The sequence below is a fragment of the Anarhichas minor genome, unplaced genomic scaffold (genome assembly GCF_050575085.1).
Source record: "Anarhichas minor isolate MPS153535 unplaced genomic scaffold, ASM5057508v1 ptg000041l, whole genome shotgun sequence".
Classification (NCBI taxonomy): Eukaryota; Metazoa; Chordata; class Actinopteri; order Perciformes; family Anarhichadidae; genus Anarhichas; species Anarhichas minor.
This window is the reverse complement of record NW_027466487.1, coordinates 4,654,033-4,674,545: the sequence shown is the minus strand read 5'-3', so window position 1 is coordinate 4,674,545 and position 20,513 is coordinate 4,654,033. Positions and strand designations below refer to the sequence as shown.

The window sequence follows — 20,513 nt, the reverse complement described above, 5'->3', positions numbered from 1 at the left end:
CGCCTTCCTTCTTTCACTGTTTCTCAACCTCTCCATCTCTGTCACTATCTGTTTGTCTTTGATCTCGTAGCTCTCTCGGTCTCTGTCTCTCTTTGCTGACTCACTCTCCCTATCCCTTTTCTCCACAACAATGAGATAAAAAATGACCTGCACTCTAGTCTAACTTTCTCACTAATGTTTTCCCCTTTCTCTTTCTTCTCCTTTCCATCCTCTCCCCTTCTGTTTTCCCCTCTTCCCTCTCTTCAGCGTGTTTGAGGAATGTGTCAGAGCAGCACAAAAGAACAAAAGCTTGACAGGAGGAGGAGGAATAAAAGGAGAAGGGGAGGGGGAGAAAGTTGCGTGAGGTAAAGGACAGGCAGAAAGGAAAAGGGGAAATAGAGGGAAGGAATGAGCAGAGAGAAAAAGGTTGAGAGGAGCGGAGCACGGTTGAGTGGGTCTGAATGCTGAGTTGTGCTTTGTCATCACGTGCTGACATGCAGCATCACACACATTTCAGAGCTCTTTATCAAGCCCCCTCTGGACAGCACACACACACACGATGGGTGAAGTTGTCGATGTGTGCTGCAAGGCTGCTTGTTTGATTCAGCAGCCTTTGATGCAGTTCTGGTTGTGTCATGGTAATATGCTAATGGCCTGCGGCGAGGCTGAAGATGAATTTTCCCAACACTAGACAGCTCTCTATTGTAACCTTTGTGTTTGCATTAGTCACTTTCAAACTGCGGGGCATGATCAATTCCCTCTCTCCGAACAGGCCATGTTCGACAGACCACCATAGCAGCAGTGAGGCGGACTAATGCTTATATCAGTGTTATAAGCATCAGGCTGCCTCACTGCTGCTGCTTGATGAAGCCATCTCACCTTTACAGGGTACTTTTACTGTGATATTTCATTATGGTCAGAGCCCTCAAAGGGTTAACAACTGCAAGTCAAAAAGTTAAACGAGGTGGGAAAAAAAAAGGATTGGAGAGGAAATTACAGATGGTATGGCTGTCTGATCTGATGGCTCACCTCCGTTGTTTGGACCAGGAGTAACTTGTGAGGGCATGCTGTGCTTGTGGCATGGTGTGTGGCCAATAAGGAGTGTGTGTGTGTGTGTGTGTGTGTGTGTGTGTGTGTGTGTGTGTGTGTGTGTGTGTGTGTGTGTGTGTGTGTGTGTGTGTGCGCGCGCGCATGCGTGCTGATAAAGGAAACAATGTGAGAGCTTTGTTCACATCAAATAGAGCCACCGGGCCCGGTGCAAAGCGCTGGATGTGGACGCAGGTCTGTGCGTAAAAGCGCGTATCGCGTTACCAAATATCAATCTGAGGCTAATGTTCACCTTTGTTAGTCAGTGTGTCTGGCACTGATCCAGTGTATTAGCTGTGTGTGTGTGTGTGTGTGTGTGTGTGTGTGTGTGTGTGTGTGTGTGTGTGTGTGTGTGGATGACTCCCCCTCCCCCCCAAGTCGCCCGGTTTACCTCGCGCTAATTCGCCGTGCAGTGTAGCGGATGGGATCATCCATCAAGAGTCAATAGTTAACGTCGGCTTTGTCCCGCTGCCATCCATCATCAGCGCGTGCGTGCGTGCGCGTAGACATGTTGTGTGTGTGTGTGTGTGTGTGTGTGTGTGTGTGTGTGTGTGTGTGTGTGTGTGTGTGTTCTTTATAGGACTACCTCCGACCCCGCGGGCCCCTGACCCTGCATGCCCCAGTGGTCCGTCTGACGCGCTGCTCCAAATGCTCCGGCGTCTCCTCCTCCTCTGTACCCTTTCTTCCGTCCGAGCAGCGGGGGGCGAAAAACTCTGAGGAGACACAGCCGACCCGCGCCAATCCCACGTTTTATTTTAATCTCTCTCTCAATCTGCCTCCCTCCTGGGTTCGGGGTGTTTTTTCCTCTGACGCAGGCCCCGTTGAATGGATAGCCCACCGGTCGAGGCCAGGCGCTGTATCTCATTACCACCGCTTTTATTTTTATGACACACCACCGTGCGTGGCGCACTGGAGGCTGGGGGGGTGTTTGGCCTCTCTGTCTCTCTCCTCACAAACACACCCTCTCTCTATCAAACACGCCCGCTCTGCTCTCCAGTCAGTCTGGCAGCGGACTGGTTCTTCTTTCGCACCGCCCTGCCAAGACGACATGTTCTATCAACAGTCTGGCCTGGCTGACATCCTTCCTGTTTTGCACCTATAATGACCGTCAAGTCATTCATTCAACAGATCTATAAAATGCCTGCAAGTGGCAAAACACATCATACACCTGAACATTATGTAGAATTTCATACTAAGCGCACAGGACTTTGGCAATTCAAGCTACGAGCGTGGATGAGAGGCGTCTCCAAAGGCTGGCTATGGGCAGTTCTAAAATGCACATGTTGCCTTCAGGGGCGTGGTCAGGTTGAGGCACTAAGGACCTTTGCCTGTAATCTGGTGGCGTGCGGGCGTGCCCGTACAGAAAGGGGCGTGTGTATCCCTACACAAGTATCCTTGCTTGCCGAGCCATTCATTAGTAGCGCAGCCACTTATAGTGCACCGGTACAGAGGTAAGACAAGGGCTCTGACAGTCGGTCACTCATCCCGGGAAGAGGGCAGAAGCAACTGGACGCGCAGAGTCAAACCAGCCGGAGCACCACACACACCCAGACGAGATTCATAAGGGGACGTTGGAGCATTATTGACACAAGACGCGCAGAGACAGCAGAGCACCGACCACACTTGGACCTGACAGTTCTCCTACATTAATCGGCAAACCTTCAGCCTAACATGGAGCGCAAAATCCCTGATTTCGCCGGCACCTGGGAGATGAAGAGTTCTGAAAACTTTGACGAACTTTTGAAAAAGTTGGGTAGGTGATAGAATATATTATTTAAAAGAAGAAAAAAAAAAACTGCCGAATGTGGCAGCTTGACCCATTTTTTTGCGCGAGAGTGGTTTCTAATGAAGCTTTTATTTTTGTGCGTAATGAGATCAGATGTGTCAGTTTGTGTCAGCTCAAGCTGTAGCTTTCTCAGCACATTATAGGTCAAATCTTCATCTGTGCCCATGCATCAGCGATGATCACCCCCTGTACCGCATTGGTGGGGGGTCTTTGTCATTCTGCAGAACCCAAAACTCGGTGCTTGGCCTCCAGCCAGCATCACCCCTCTTCCTCTCCTCCCCCCTCTTGCCTCCCCTATCACAATAGAGACAAACGGCGGCACATCTGTCTGTGTTGTGGCCGCAGATCGTGCGCGTGTGTTTGTGTGGAAGAGGACCGTTATGGCACGATACAGTGCAGGACAGTCACATCCTTATCTGAAGTGACAAGTCAGGATAAACTGCTGCTGAGATTCACACTGTTTTTTTACATCACTGGTGCATATGGAGTCTGGACAGGCACCAGGGTATGTTTTGTGTGCGGTGTGTGTGTGTGCATGTGCATGCGCGCGCGACGTGGGAGCCGTCTGTCGTTAATAGCCAATTTCCATTCGATTACTTTTCCAGTGCACACCTGGAATTCATATCATCACATAAGCGCACACAGAGATGACTGACACGCGTGTGCGGACGTACACGCACACAGCTTACTGCCTAAGAAGGTTATTGAAATATCTGTCAAGTATGGCACTATTGGTCTGAATATAGACATCACTGGGCGGGAGTGTGAATTCAGATGTTACACTGATCTACCAATTAGGGGTTAATGTAACTGTTAATCTCCACCTCCTTCTGCATGTGTGTAAGGCAGAAAGTGTGTGTGTGTGTGGGGGGGGGGCTATAACAAAAATGGCATGATGAGGGGGCATAATGAGGGGGCAGGTTTGTTTGTGCCAACTGTGCATGTTTTTGAGAGGGTACTTGGGTTTATGCTTGTGTGTGTTTTCTTCATACTTGTGTGCAAAAGGGGGAGGAACTTCAACAAGAATGCAGGTTAAACTCCACTATGTGACACTGTTGTATCCTACTAAAAAAAAAAAAAAACACCATCACCGCAGTAGTCATTCCTCAGCATTGGCATGGCTGCCGGAGAGGAAAGGTCCTTGGTTTCATTGGGGAACAAACCGCAGCTGGACGCAGCCTGTCAGCACCCAGTACCCTCCTCCTTCCCTCCATCCTCTCTTCCTTTCTTCACTCCTGCTCTCCTACACTCCTCCCCTCTTCCCTCATCTCCCCGTGTCCCAAATGCTTCCTCTGCCCTCTGCTCTTTGACCTCTGACTCTGACCGAGTGTCTCTCTGTGTGTCCTAATGTGGCCGGGTCTGTGTGAGTTTAAGCATTTTGCTCGCAGGTTTGCAAAAGTCTGTTCAGGTAATTTCTAACTTTTAATAACTGACAGTTACTTGAGAAGCTTCCCAAATGGTCCCCAGGCGTACTCTCTTTAGTCTGAGTAAACATACAGCTCGGTTTGTTGCCTGAAATAATCTTAACTTTTAATTGAGTAATCGACCAATCATTTCTGCACTATAACCACCTTTGTCACCACATTAAATAAAAGTTCCAATGCCACAGTGTAAAATACTCCATCATAAGAAAAGAAAACTTCACAGAAATATGATGCATCATTATAGATAAAACCATCCAACAGCATGTTAATAATATGAAGAAAAAAAATTATATATATATATATATATATATACATATAGTTTTTAATGTTGCAGCTGGCAGAAGTGGAGTACATGTATTTTTTTCTTACCCTCGACTGCATCTCTGTGAAACTGGTACCATACATACGAAAAAAAGACGTTAATAAGACACTGACTCCAGCACAATGTACGATGCGAGAGGTAATAATCAGCTTTACACAATTAAAAATGTATCTGCACATAATAATAATAATAACAACAATGCACATAAATACTGTGTTGTGTGTGTAGCATATACAGCCTGAGCATCCAGATGCATGCTGAATGACTGTGCATTTCATGGTTTGTATATATTTACCCTCGATGACAGGTGGGAATGTGTGAGAGGTGAGAAGTGCGAAACCCAACTCGACGGCAGATACACGCTGGACGACGTACACAAACTTCCCCTCACACTTGGGCAGAGATCTTCACACACAGACCACTGCCCCTTGTCTGTCTGTCTGACTCCCCCCCTCCTCACTGCCCTCACTCCCTCCCTCCCTCCCTCCCACCGCACCGGTCTGCTCCTGGTTCCCTCTCTTTTTTCCCCGCGGGCTGCATAATTAGTTTAACTGCAGCAGCACACTATGGGAATATGAGTGTGCTGTCTCTCTTTGGTTAAAAAAAAAGGAGAATAATGCAGATTACAGTTCAAAATCACCAAATTTGTCTGTGTGTTTGAGTCTGTGTGTGTGCAAAGATGATCAAGTCAGAGGAGAATGCAGATGTGCTGGGTATGACCTCATTTTTTCCTCTATCATCATTATTATTGGACAGAGCTGTGCAATGCTAGGCGTCTCCTTTTACCCTGAGTGTACAGGAGAACACGCATCAACACCACACCACATAATTAAACACACACACACACACACACACACACACACACACACACACACACACACACACACACACACACACACACACACACACACACACACACACACACACACACACACACACACACACACACACACACACTGGGCCTAAGGCCTGCGGTTATACATAATTTGGTAAAAACAAGTTTAGCTTGCCTTGCTCCTGAGGGCTGAATCCTATAAACCAACTGTGGCACAAAAAAAGATTTGCCTCATTGCAGCAGTGTACTGCTTCCATGGGAATATTCATTCAAAGTATCTACAACAGTTTGTGCAAGAACAAGTGTTTACTTGTGTCTTTGTGAGCAAATCTCTTCTTATATATACTCTGTCTAGTTTTGTAATTTTCTCCTCGTCTTACTTGTGTGTGTGTGTGTGTGTGTGTGTTTTCTAGGTGTGAACAAGATGCTTCGGTTAATTGCCGTGAAGGCGGCCTCCAAGCCTCTGGTGGAGATCACGCAGGACAGAGAGACGCTGTCCATTAAAACCTCAACCACAGTCCGCACCACCCACATCACTTTCACTGTGGGGCAGGAGTTCAACGAGGCCACGGTGGACGGACGTCCCTGCACGGTACACAGCACTACTTTCTCTGCACACACATACACATAAGCAAACACACTCATAATAAATGTCCGTTTGGGGAGGGAACAGTCCAGATTACATCAATCTGTTTGATTTGGCTTTTCATCATATTTGGACTGATAGCATATCTTTCCTCCTCCCTTAGTCTCTGAAGGCCTGTCATGCTACATTATGCTCCTTCACACTCTTTACGACTCCTTTCAACTTCCCGTCTTCCCTTCGTTCCCCATTCTTGCCCTTTCCTGCCCTCCGTCCCTCCCTAATTCTCCCCGTTGGTTTCCCCGTTTCCCATACATGGCCTCTGTTTGGCCGTCTCCAAAGCAAACACATGCAAGCAGCCAGCGCTCCGCTTTAGTAGCAATGAGCGCATCACAAGTTATCACTTCTCAGTGATCGCCCTGCTCCACTGTTGTTGTTTTCTCCCTCCATTAGCCACTCTCTTGTGATCTCTCTTTCCCTCTGAATGGCACAATATACATTTTTTTTTTCTCCTTCTCTATTTCTCTTCGTCAGAGTTCTCCACGTTGGGAAACCGACAGTAAGATCAGTTGTGAGCAGACTCTGCCGAAAGGAGAGGGGCCTAAGACGTCCTGGACCCGAGAGATCACCAATGACGGCAAACTGATCCTGGTAAAGCACACAAACTATCCACTAAACCAGAGTTCAGATTTAGAAACAACAAGGGAAACACTTTACTGTACAGTATCGAGATTACAGCGTGATTTATCTTGCACACTTCGAGTCAGACTCGAGTTACTAATCAACTTGACTTTGACATAAACCTCTGTAGGTGCATTTTTAGGCCACCAAAATGCTCCAGTATTGATTCAAACTTTAAACCTAGGAGCTAATTAACGTTGCTCGAACTAAATTACGACTTTATTTGCAACAGCACACGCAATACCAGTTTTTTCATTATGTAGCCATGTAATCATTTAATTGCATACTGAGTACCGGAATGAATGTGCCCTGTAGTTATTTAATACCCTGTACACCATATTTAAAAACGTCTTAAAGTGTAGGTCGTATATATTTAAATTAATTATACCAAAACGAAACTGTAAATTCCCCGGAATATCGGTATTGTGCCTCCATTTTTCCAATACTTTCTATTAAGGAATTAGATTATTGTATCTTGCATTTCCTATCTAATAGTTGCAGGGTATTTTTCACTATGCCACTACAATATGCAACTCTTTTGGTTTTTTTTCACATTTGTAAAGACAGTTCTGTACTGATAGCATCTGGTATATTATATATTAGTACTTCCTTTGTACAACAAAAAGACCCGGTAACTTACTGTGATGTGAAGTGTTGCCTTTAGACTATATAATTATATAATTGCGCTTCGAATACCATGATGTCTACTGGCAGAAGATGAAATAGATTCTGTTGCAATTACAAATGCACGTACAGGCATCAGCTTGATGTCATGAATGCCTGTGTTTTAGTGTGTTGATGAGTGTTTTATAGAAACACTAAACAAAGACAGCTACCAAAACTCATTTCTGTGAATAAGATGCCTGTCCACAAACAGAACTGTATTCAATAAGAAAACCCACCTAGCTGGCACTTCATGTTGACTCAAACTTATTTTGTATTAAAAAATAATTGTTAGACATAAGAGCGGTAAACCAGTGCTGTCTCTCAATTAGCGTTGATCTGTACTTACATAAGAGCTTGCACACCCGGTGACAAATATATGGCTAAATGCAGTGCACTACGAGTACCTGGATGGTGAACTCATAGCGGTCATAAAGTTAATCGGTTAATCTTTGTTTTACGTTTTAATACAAATGTCAAGCGAGCAACCGATCACAGTCAAATGTTGGTAATGCTTTTAGAAGAATGCAACTAGATGAAAAGGAAGACGACATAGACGAGTAGTAGTATGGTAGTAGTATAGTAGTAACGGAAGAATCTGAGTACACAGAACAGTACAACCAGATGACACAGGTATGCTCTGGAGTCAATTGTTTTTTATGGGGCAGAGCTGGCAATGACTTAAATTCTAAGACTCCTGACGTGCTCTTAACAACCAAAGAAGCCAGCAGTATAACCGTGTGAGAGTTTTGCACAGACTTGCATGGTTGCGTAAACAACTTTCCGTAAATGTTTGTTCAAAACAGTTTGGCACAGTGAGATTACGTTGGTCTAAACTGCTGGATGCTTAAAAAAAAAAAGAAGCTTAATTTGGAGGTTCAGAAATAATAAACATTAATGACTTGTTCTACGAAATATTTTTTATACGAATTCACATTGAACTGCAGATAACCGTGTCAGTATTTAAACATCCACATTCTCCTCTCTTTTTAGACCATGGGAGCAGACGATGTGATATGCACCAGAGTCTACGAGCGACAATGAACAAGAGCACTTCTCACTTTTCGTCCTTCCAGCCAGCCCCCTCTCCTGCATCACCACTTGCATCTCGTCACCCTCTTTGTTACGGCAGCACTGGGAGATGGCAGTCTTTAGTTGTATTCCATTATCTCTGTTAGCCTCACTATGTAATGAGTGTGGCAACTGTGTGTCACATATCTACACGACGGTCTTAGCTCCTCAGTTATCTGCCTCTCTCTGCAGCTCCATCAAACGTGACCAGCTGGGTTTTAAACATAAAAAAAAAAAAATGTATGTTGGATTTGTTGAGTGACAGCTCCATTTATTTGGCAGTGTGTGTGTGTGTGTGTGTGTGTGTGTGGGGCAGCAGAAGAGGTGTGAGACTATATTTGTAGACGTGTAAACCAATCTTTGAGCTCTTCCAGTTTCAGGTCAGTTTTGTTTAGTTGTTCTGCCCCACAACTTTAACCTTTTCTATCTCATGACGACGTTTATATTTATTACTACACTAGGAGCCTGCTACAGTACTGCTTACGTTTTTACTTTGTGTCTCTTTTATATGAAATGTGATCATAGGAAACAACACTTTCTATGGGAAAACAATAAAGCACGATATTAACTCAGCCTGACGTCGACTCTTGGCCCTCCTGAACTGAAAACCATAAGGTAAATAACAGCATTTAACAGTGCGCATGTTTTATGGTTTGTGAGTGTAGCTGTGGAATATGTGCACATTAGATGGCTCCATCTTATTTTAGGCTTTCTGTCAGCTGTCTGCAACTAGAATAACTTGTCTGCCCCCTCCCTCTCAGTCTCGCTCGCTCTCAGTTTTTTTGTTTCCCCATCCCTCCCGTTCATCTCTCTCTGTCAATCATCTCTCTGCCACATGCCCTCATTATTCCTCCCTCGCAAACTCTCGAGGCTGAATACTTTTCCATTTGACTCTCTCTGTCTGCTCACTTTTATCACACATTTCACGTGGATCTGCCCATCCTGAAATTTTTCCCTGGCATGTGAAGCAACATACAGAGAGCCAGCTGTGGGAATGCCACCATTGAACACTGCTCAGTTTTATTTCCATTTAACTTGCCAGTTGGTTAAATTTGGTTCATATTTCTCAGGAAAGTTTTTAAAGGTTCCTCGACCTAAAGGAATAGTTTCACATTTTGGGAAAAAAATAGCCTGGCACCTCTGGCTCACTAATTCATCTTTTTTGTTTAATTCAAACAAAACCTGAATTGTGGCAAAATGGCAATTCACCGTTATACTGAAGGTGATGTGCCAGACCATTTCTTGGCCTTTCTTGGCTTGCTAAATTATTTAGCAAGCTGAATACACTTGGCTTCTCCCAGAGGTGTTCTCATGACTTAGCCACTTGAACACAACCATATCTTGTACACAGCTTCCCACGTCGTAACCACAAGCTCCATTTGAAGGCAGCAATAGTACAGTATATAACCCCCCGAAATGGCAAACTGTCATCATTCACACTTTGGGTTTTGTATAGATCAACAAGACATAATGTGCAGGTGGGTTTTTGCCATTTTTTTGTACAGAGTCAGGCTAGCTGTTTCCTTTTGTTGCAGTCTTTATGCTAAGCTAAGCTAACTGGCTGCTGGCTCGAGCTACATATTCAGCGTAATGACCACACAGTTTGAGAACGGTATCAATCTTCTCATCTAACTCTCGGCAAGAAAGCATTTCCCAAACTGTTGATCTGTTCCTTTAAACGTCCTAATTTAAGGAACATCTGCTGTTATGGCAACCAAGGTAGATAAGACAAACAGAGGTCAACTTGGAACGATTATGGGTCGGACACTGAACTACCTGACCAATCATCAAATGATCAGTGGGCGTGTCTCCAATGGCAGGAAATGCCAATTAGATTACAGGGTAGAACGGATTGACAGCAGATGTGCTTAACAAGGAGTGGACTGTTAAGGGACCTGGAAATGAAAAAGGGGCTGGGGAGAAAGATGGATGACCCAAGGTTCACACACACACACACACACACACACACACACACACACACACACACACACACACACAAGTAACAACTAGATTCCTGAGAGAGGAATTTTGTGATGCTAAAACTGCTCTTTCTTTCTTTTCTTTTTTAAACCAACTATCTCTCCTTTATTTCTCTTCTTGCCCTGCAGCTGTGTGTGGTTACAGTGTGACCCCAATAAATTCCCCTCCTCTGCCTCCTGCCCTAATAAAAGGGGTAAATAACTACCCCTCCCTCGCTGTTTATTACCCCCTGGGGCAGTAAAAGGCAGCTGTCTGGCCTCCTTCAAAACACCGGACCCCTGTAAAAAAACACACATGTACACACACATTCACATACCAAACTAAAAACACACATTCTGGGAACTCTTCACACATACCATCAAACACTCGCACTGTACACACAGCTCATAAAACACTGCGGTGGCTCAGCCAAAGGGTGGACAGACAATCTGCCTGGTGCACAAAACCCTGTGAAAACCCCTGAAAGACGTAGCATCACAAGCAGGTCTGAAAAAGACAAGAACACATCATCTCTGCTGAAGATATCCTGGCTGCATCGTTATCCCTGCAGGTTGGTGGCTTTGCAGAAAACTTAACAAGGAGCAGAAGACAGTTTGGCAACATCGGGACAAACATACCTCACTCCACACGCTCCCTGTAAGTCAAGAAATAAACAGGGACACATCGTAGAATGAGTCAAAACAGATGCATGCCAACAAAATGAAAAACAACTGTTTGCTGAATGAGTACGCAGAATTCACTTTATCAATCAGAATAAGGTGGAAATCAGATCACATTTAACATGTCTAACAAGGTGACCATAGTAACTATCTGAGTGTCAATCAATTGTATGAGAGCAGGTTAGTTTAGGTGCCCCAGGGTTTTGATAGATGACTTATGTGCAGGGAGCAGTGGAGTGTGTGTACTTGTCTGCATACTTCAGAGTATACGTCACAAAAGGCAAGACGGGTGATTTGTGATCTGGTTGAAGCAATTATTGCCATTCTGGTCAAATGCATTCTGGGTCAGACAGTAAAGAAGAGAGAGGACTCGTGGAAAAATACCCCGCGGGTAACTGAGTGGGAGCGCGCGATGGGGGAAAAAAGAGGCCCATATCTTTGTGATAGTCTGCACACACGCACATAAATTCATAGATATAGAATGCATGTGACAGTGTGATGACAGGTGATTGTTATTAAATGCACTCACATACTGTACTGTCTCTGTTTACACACACACACACACACCTGCAAGCCTGGACAAACTGAGACACACATCTAACAGTTGCACGCACCGCGGTAAAGTGCACCAATCTCCTGTGGCCAACGCAATTAGACCACCCAGGAACCTTTGAGGCCACTTGTAAAACATCGGTCAGGAATAGTAGGCTACACCGAGGGCATACATCTCACACACACACACACACACACACACACACACACACACACACACGCACTGCTGCTCTTACATCGTTACAGTTTACATGTTTATGGGAGATAAAGTAGCAAAAAAGGAGTCACCAAAACCATACTGGCCAGTTTGAAACACAATTTCAAACACATGCACATGTTTACATATGATCTGAAAATATCTTAAAATTCCCATTATTCTCTGTCAAGATGCAGAGTTAATAAGCCACAGGAGAGGCATGAGAGAGTGGGGAAGGTATTCATTAAAGGTCATAGGAAGACGCCGAGGACACACAGGACACTCAACCCAACAACATTTAAAAGCTCTTCTCTTTTAAGTCTGGGCAGAGAGTCCTTCCATTAGGGAAAATCAAATCAAAGAGGAGTGGAATGGAGAGACGAGGAGACGCTGAGTCACTGACTAAACTGAGCGCTGAGGTAAGCTTCCTTTTAACTTTATGGCAAATTATTGAAAAGATGATTCATTCACTTACACACAAAGGGGCCAAAGATATATTTGTGTACTTTGCTCAGACATCTGCAGATGTACCGTCAGCTGAGTGGGGAGTCTCCCCGATGAGCATCATCCTCCTGCTCCTCCGCTTAGTGTAGGACAATGGTCTCACAGTATACCCGGCTGAATGAAGTCTTTGTAGAGATGAAGAATGCAATATTAAAAGTGATTACAGACTCTGACGCTGACCTCTGGATAGACGGAGGCAGATGATGGAAAGATGGAAGATACCATTTAAAGAGTGTGGGAGAAGTTAAAGAGAGGGAGATATGCTCTTAGACATTGCTTTATTTCTAGGTATAAATGCTCTACTTAGCTAAAAGTATAGGGACAGTCAAAAACTGCCATGCATAGAAAGTGGATAGAGTGCACTTTCAAACCCAGTTGGGTGGAGGTGCAGGACAAAAGCAGCATACATATATTACATACAATCTATTGGAGTTCAATATAATGTGCCATACATTCTATCTATTTAATGCCTATGACCTTTTGCCTACCTCTGGCGCTTGCTCAAGCTGATGATTTAAACCTTTGATTTTAGAAGATCGGGGGCAGAAGAAGGGGGAGCGGCATGTCGTAACCTGTGTTCAATTTAAAATGAGATTTAACCAATCTCCGGACTTTTTGGCAATACACTTTTCTCACTGGTTTAGCTGTCATTCTTTTTCTGGTGTTGAAAACTTGTTGTGGACCAGTTTTTTTTCTCTGAATTGGAATCCAAAGAAATATACTTTGAATTGAATTAAAATAAACAAGTGAAAACTTAACTATTTTATACGGCTCCATCTTTCCATCTCGGTCGGGACATCGGAACCAAGAGAGAAGGGTCTCCTCTATCGCTCAGCCCCTCAGCTGCAGCACGCTCACACCACGGCACATGCACTGATACCATCTCACCCCCACACACACACACAGTCACATGCATTCTTAAAGTAGGAGAGACCTGGGGACACCTCGCTCCGAGCCGGTCACAAACGGCCGAGAGTTTGAAAGAGATTTAAACCTGTGGATCTCAGAGCAAGGATATAAAAATCATCCTTTGTAAACCAATTGCTGTCCGAGCACTATACTATACTAGAACGTATACGTATAGGTATAGGGAGTGAAGGGAACATTTTATTAACATCAAGAGAAAAAATTAAGATCCATGATTTGCGGTCAAGAAAATTAAAACGAATGAACAACTGATCGTGTTGTTGTTAGTCATATATTACTGTTTGGTATAATTGACCGCCCGTACAGGTTTCTTTTTTTAAAGGTTTTTAGAACGTGCATAAAAGTGAACTTTATAGCAGAACAGTATTGGATTAAATTGTATAGGTGTACTTTATAACGTGAACACAGTTGTTCTCACCATCTCTGACAGTAGCTGTCATCTTTGTTTGCATATATATCTTAAAACTAAAAGAACTGATACCACTCACTGCTTTTAAATCTAAAATGAATCTAAATCTAAAATGAAAGAAATAGAGGCAGGTTCCCAAAAATGCCAATGTTTTTTAAATTAACTGTCTCTTAACTTTTAATTTCTTTTAACTTGTCTTGTTCTGTGTTTTCTGTCTAACTATGTGTTTCTTGTGTTGCTGCCTGTCTTGGCCAGGTCTCCCTTGAAAAAGAGATTTTTAATCTCAATGGGACTTCACCTGGTTAAATAAAGGTTAAATAAAAAAAAAAAAATAATAATAATATCCTGCTTACTCATTCCAAAAAAACATGGCCGGTAAAATGCTGCTGTAACAGCCTCCGCTCTTCTGGTTTCAGCAACATGTTGGGACAACAAGTTCTTCCACAACAAACTCAGTGAAACATTTCAGCGCGGACCTCGCTTAGTGCACGCGACATTGTCGTGCTGAGACAGGCCTTCCCCAGACTTTCGTTGAAACTTGGAAGTATACTGTTGTCGAAAATATTAGTTTTGTACACAAATGTGGGAGCATACTTTGCATGGTCATAATGTAACATGTTGACATCTAGCCAGCAACATAACAATTATAAGTAGAGAACGTGAAGAGAGGCTCCCAGGAGGCTCATCAGGCATTTCAGGATGATTGACTGTCAGAGCTTCGTGAATCATTCCTTTATTTATAGGATCAGCTCACTGTCAAGACACACTCTCACACACACACACACCAATTCACAAAGGAACATACGGGTGCACACACACATGCAAGCATATGCCCATTTCTTTGCACATGACTTGTTGGTTTGTTAAGATAAACAGGAGTCCTCCACAGCTGCTGTGCTTTTGTGACGGATCAACTGATTATTTCAACAGAAAAACCTGGGGATGAGTGTATTCAATACATTAAGCTTCAAGTAATCCCAGCGAGCCTCCAGGGAATCAAAGAGGTTTAATGAGGTATAACATGAAGAACTCTTAAAAGGAAAAGTAATACTTGGAGTCACATCAGTGGTACTTTTAAAGAGCCTGCATTTGATTACTGCATACATGAGGTTCAGCTTATCACCCTCTCTTTCTTTTCCATTTTTTTTTTCTCACTTCCCTCCCTTCCTCACTCGCTCCTTCTCTTTCCTCATTTGACAAGCTCCAGACGGTTTCCAGGCCGACACATACCGGAGACCAGTTTGTCAAAGCTGGACACAGCGTAACGCTGGCTGAGTTGTGCTGTGGTGTCGTTTGATTGGTGGCAGAGGACTGTGATTTGGGAAACAGACGTGGAGGAAGCACACCTTGTAAAAACTAAACTAAAAAAAAATAATAAAAAAAATACCAGCTGCTGCACAAACACACTGAAACATGTGTGTGCATGAAAAGAACCACAAGCTGCTGTATGTGTGAGAAAGCAAAGTTTTCTGAGATAACAAAGCCATGCAGTCTTCGTGGGAAGAAGCGCTGCATATTGACAGGAAATCATCATGAAAACCACAGGCGTAACTTGTTGGCATGGCTGCTGCCAAACCCAGCAGGAGTGATGTTGCAGGATCACCTGGTGACAGATAGAAAATGGGCTCGTCTGCTAACACTACACCGTCACTACCGTCTAACTTGTCCGCAAATCACAGCTACTGTACTGCACCGATGATATGTAACACATCTGTGCTATGGTCTCCTACTGCCCTCCACCTATCCATCTATGCAGCCAGACTCTGTGTCTGACATTGATTTACTGATCATCCAACAGGCAAAATGTCCCAGGGACATGCCAGCCAATGTAGTACGCCCAGACATTCCTTCTGCTCCCCATCCTAAAATGTGTATTTGCTTTGAAAGGGGAACTCGGCACACTGAGCATTAGACGTCAGTTCAGTGTTTAAACTCTGCTGCTGTCTGTGATGTAGCACACATGAAGTGTAGAAGATTTTCTGCTGGTGCATTTCTCGATTTCAGACCAAAAAAATACACAAATGCACATTGGAATATAATATGCAAAATCAGGAGTAATCTTATATACATATTCCATCAAATATGCATCTAGGAAGTGCTTAAAATGCTTAATCTTTGCTTTAAAAGTCTGTGTAGAAAATCTAAACCATTAAGACAAGTCTTCAATGGCTGATCAATGTTATATCGCCAAGTGGGAACACAGAGAATAAAGTGTGCCGTCTACTGTATTCAGTATTCACTCTACTGTGCACTTTGTAAAAGCTGTAAAAGTTAGCTCCTCTTCATTGATTCAAATGGTGTTGTTACAGCGGCGCAACTCTGCAAAGTTTGATTTTATGCCCGACGTTAGTGGGCTCCTTTATAGTTCCATGTGAAACTGTGTGTGGGAGTGTGTTTTGGCTCCCACTCCAGTTCCACCTCTGTGCAGGAATCTGTGGTTGTGTACGGTGAGGTTAATTGTGAGCGAGGGCATCTGACTTAACATGCTGCTGCCAGTCAGCATTACTATGCTGCCAGTCGAGTTACAGTAACGGCAGCTGCCAAAAAAAATGCTTAGGTAGGTCACTGCAAACCCAAAAAGTGTGCGTGTCTTTTGGTGGTATGAGATAAGAACTGAACTCGGATCCAAGAGGAAGAAGACAGAAGGTGGAGAAAGAAGAAGATAGAAGAGGGGGCAATAATGGCAAGGACACTGATGGAGACCAATGTCAACGAGGCAGTAACTGTGAGAGCAATGATGGAGAGACAGAGGTCAATTATCCAATAATCATTATCTTTCAACACCACCGGATTCATAAATCTAAAGCTAATGAAGTTCTTCTCATTCCTGGATGTGTTAGCCACTCATGAGTTTACTCTCCAAACCCATTGCACTCTCTCTCTCTCCCAGTCCAGGCAGAAATCCATCACCACATGACGAGTCTCGAGTGGGAGCGCTGATTTGCAAGAGACAGAAATAGACACATTACCACAAATGTGAAAGGCGGAATTCAGCATAATATAAATCAGCTGAGCATCATGAGAATCAGTAGACAAACTGGCCCTTGGATGATCTTTGCAATTAGCGTTTGAAAAGGAAAACCTACCAATTCTGAAAAGCTGTTATAGTACAGAAGCACACCAGGAAGCTGTTCAGACTAGTGCAGACAGGCTCGGAAAGTACAATAGTTGAGACGGAGCGGCACCAAGTGGTGACAGGGGAGAATTGTTTTAACAGCAGTCAATAGCAGCACATTTAATCAGAACTGCTGGTTGTTGTTGTTTTTTTAGATGACACCACATAACACCAAAAACCTCTCTGGTTGAACCTCAGCTCTTGAGGCAGAAAAAACTAAATATAAAAACGATCAGACTATAAACAGTAAGCCTACGATTCTTCGCAGTTTTTGAAGGCTATACCTTTCCACGTTTGCAACAGCATGTTACAAAACAGTATCAGAATTCAGCAACTTCTTTTTCAGAATTTTGTGTTAAGGGAATTTTTTTTAAATGTTTTTTGTTGATACAGTGGGAAGAGTGTACAAGGAAGCTTCCTGTCTGATCCACCACTAAAAGAACTCTTTGCTGCTTTGTCCCCACACTTTTGAACCTTTAATGACCTCAGTACAGACCCAGTCACAATTATATTCCCCTCTATTGAGGGAGTTGATGAACAAACAAAGTACAAGCACAAGTGGAACAGGATTTAGGTCCTCAGCCTCCAAATGAATGCAACTCTTGACTTGAGCAAAGGACAAACGTACAACAATTGCTCTGTGGCAGATATGGGCCTGTACAATTTAAAAGTGTGTCCACTTACCAAAATTCAAATTAATGCAAAACTAACTGAAATACAAAATGTTGCGAATCTAACTTAAGTTATTCCCTGGTGCAGTGACACTTGGTCACTAGTGGTCAGAAGTTTTAGCTAGTTTATGAAGTTCTTAGCCAGAAACTGACTACTTACACATCCAGCAGAAACACGGTAACAGGGTCAACGCCTTGAGGTCTTCTTCATGGCACCTGATAAATATTCCTATTTGTTATTATCGTCCTCGTTTGGCCAGCAAAGTCTTAAAAAAATAGCATAAATGTTCCACTTTGTTCACCTGTCACTCACCTCACTGCGGGGAAAGTAGCATATGGTAACTTCAATCATTTAGGTTTCAATTTAGGACGTTAGGGATATAATGTTGTAGAAGCAAGCTCACCGGACAAAATACAGTATTCTTGGTGACTTTTCAGGTGGGGGAATGTCCAGAACAGGTGTGTGTAAAGTAACAAAAACATGACTTAGTCCGATGGAGAGGGGATGATTTATATTAAATGCTAAAACAACTGACGTTAAATCAAATATGGCATAGAATGTCTTCCTCGCTCCGACTTGAGTGCTGCTGAACAATACTGCCTCTAACGGTAGGAAGGTATTCTGCAATCCTACTTATAATGGTCATCGCCGTTCATAGACCTAAACTCCACCCTACACTTTCCTTTTTTTTAAGTCAGTGAACAATATAAATTAAAAAAAATCCATCCAAACAGATACATATGGAAACATAAACGCAAATGACAGGATAATAACATAAAACATGCCAGGGATCACCATAAATAAATAGAAAGGAAAGTGAAAACATTAAATTGTAAGCACAGTCTCAATAGCTTTTTTTGCTTTTTGTTGAAGTTGTTGTCTTAACATACAGCTCGATTTCTTTCATGAAAACATGAAAGTGAGGTTTTACTTTTGCAAATTTACATTTCTTCTTCTCCTCCTTCTTCTTCTTTTGGTTTAATGATGGGTTGCAACCGTTACTAATCTACCAGAGTTTATACAATATATTGTCCTTGGATAACTTTATATAATTAGGTAAATTGCCAAAAGTAATAAGAATTAAATGACAGTACTAATAATTAATAACAATCCCTATGTTCTATGATGTATTCAAATAGTTCACAATTGTTTCTGTGTGTCCTGCACCTTCCCAGAATACCCACACGGTCCCTTTCCCTAATATTTTCTTGTTTTATCCTTTCTTCCCTATAGTTGCAGCAGATCAAATTTACAGTTACACCAATGTCCACCATCAACACTAAACCCACAAGGATTTGATTGAATGAGGGCTCGTACATTTACTGAAGTACTATACTCAAGTACAATTTTGAGATACTTGTACTTCAGTGTTTCCAATTTCTGCCACTTTATACTTCTACTCCACTCCACGTACACACGCTTTGCAGATTCGAAAAATACAAAATATAGGCATAAAAAATGATGTATTATGGATAAAGATAAGACTTAGCACTAAACACTTGCTACTATCCTATGATGTAAAATGATATTTAAAGAAAGTTATGCACCCCATATAATCCCATGTATTTGGCATAATTGTATTTTTGTATCTTGAGTCACTGTGGAGCAGTAACTGTAGAGACCTGAGAGTGGCGCCCAAGAGCTTTACAAGAATATTCTGGAGAGGGGTCAGTGTATCAGGTGCAATTCCTTATCCATGTTGACATTATTTCATCATTTGATTTCAGTTTAAATCTATAGGTCCAGTTAAAGAAGACATTTAAGATGCCAGTTGACTTGGGGAATTTAAGAAAGGCTCACAAATAGGATTCATGTAGCGCAGTATGTATGAGAGCTTCTTTAAACATGTTTTCATTACAGTCTACAGAGTTTTCCACTTTCATCCGACAGAATCCCTCCTAGATGGTGGCACACCAAACTAAATCTAAAAATAGGGATAAATGCATTGATGGCAATCCGAGGACAAGGTTGGACAATCTCAAAACAAAATTGCCATTTTGACGTGGTCCATCAACACATTTATACACGTCTTTTATTTGTGATAAATTCATGACCAAAAGCTTCATTACATGGCAAAATATGATAACCAGGGATATACTTTTGCACAGTTTACTGCACAGCACCTCATGCTCTTTTATACTAGTCTGGTATTTGCAGCCTATTTCTTTTATTATTTTGAAGTTAAGAAATCAATGTTTTAGTGAAGCCTGTAGTTGCCTTACACAAAGAAATGATAGTCACTTCCACACAATGAGGAATACAGCTTATTAATTAAACACTCGGTACTTGGTATTTGACAATACCCAAAGCCCGGGTATCGCTATAGGTACCAGGATTGGAGAAAAGTCTGATTGGTGCATCACTAGTTATCAGTTACACCTGTTTGACAGGCCAGTTGAATGTCCCTATATACAGCAGAGCAGCTGTGAGGGTTAAACATTCAGACTTGTATTTCCCTTTATCTGAATTGTTGTACTTTTTACCCTGTATATGGTCAATAAGCTGTCATTAATTAGTTGAAAAAATTATTTTTTTCAAATGAAAAAGTTGTGAGTTGTGAGCCATTAATAGAACAACTTTCCCACAACCTGCACCCACAATTTGATCTTATTAATGGCTTATAACAGATCTAAATGAGTTATTAACCAATAATAGCAATAATTAAGCCATCAATTAGGAGCTTGTAGCCCTCGATAGATGGTGCCCTATTAAAAAGCATAGTACTTTGTTATTTTCCACAAGTTTGAGATCGTAGGCCTATGTGTGAAGGGTTGTTGAAAAGAAATAAGTAAGTCAGAGGTGAGCAAACTGAGAGAAGTCGTCAGTTTGAAAAAGAAGAGAGAGGGAGAGGGAGAGAGATGTGGGTTTGAGGTTTGTCAATGTGAAGCAGTTGCTCAGAGAGGACTGGTGGATGGAGGAGGACGCATAGAGGGAGGGGAACTCTGAGGATAAATGCGCTCTTTCATTTCAAAGTGAGAGTGATCCGTTGATAGAGGCACATATTTACACCGACAGTAACTCCCGGGGAACAAGCAGATTGTTCTTTAATTGAGAAAATCCGCGGAGAGG

At 42.7% G+C, this 20,513-nt stretch overlaps 1 protein-coding gene across 1 annotated transcript; it reads left to right on the top strand.

The window, feature by feature from the left end:
* The first annotated feature begins 2,730 nt into the window (after positions 1-2,730).
* crabp2a (cellular retinoic acid binding protein 2, a) lies at positions 2,731-8,949 on the top strand. The gene is made up of 4 exons (XM_076109444.1): positions 2,731-2,818; positions 5,846-6,024; positions 6,550-6,666; positions 8,353-8,949. The coding sequence occupies exons 1-4, from the start codon at positions 2,737-2,739 to the stop codon at positions 8,401-8,403; spliced, it is 429 nt and encodes a 142-aa protein (XP_075965559.1). The 5' UTR covers positions 2,731-2,736; the 3' UTR covers positions 8,404-8,949.
* The last annotated feature ends 11,564 nt before the right edge of the window (positions 8,950-20,513 follow it).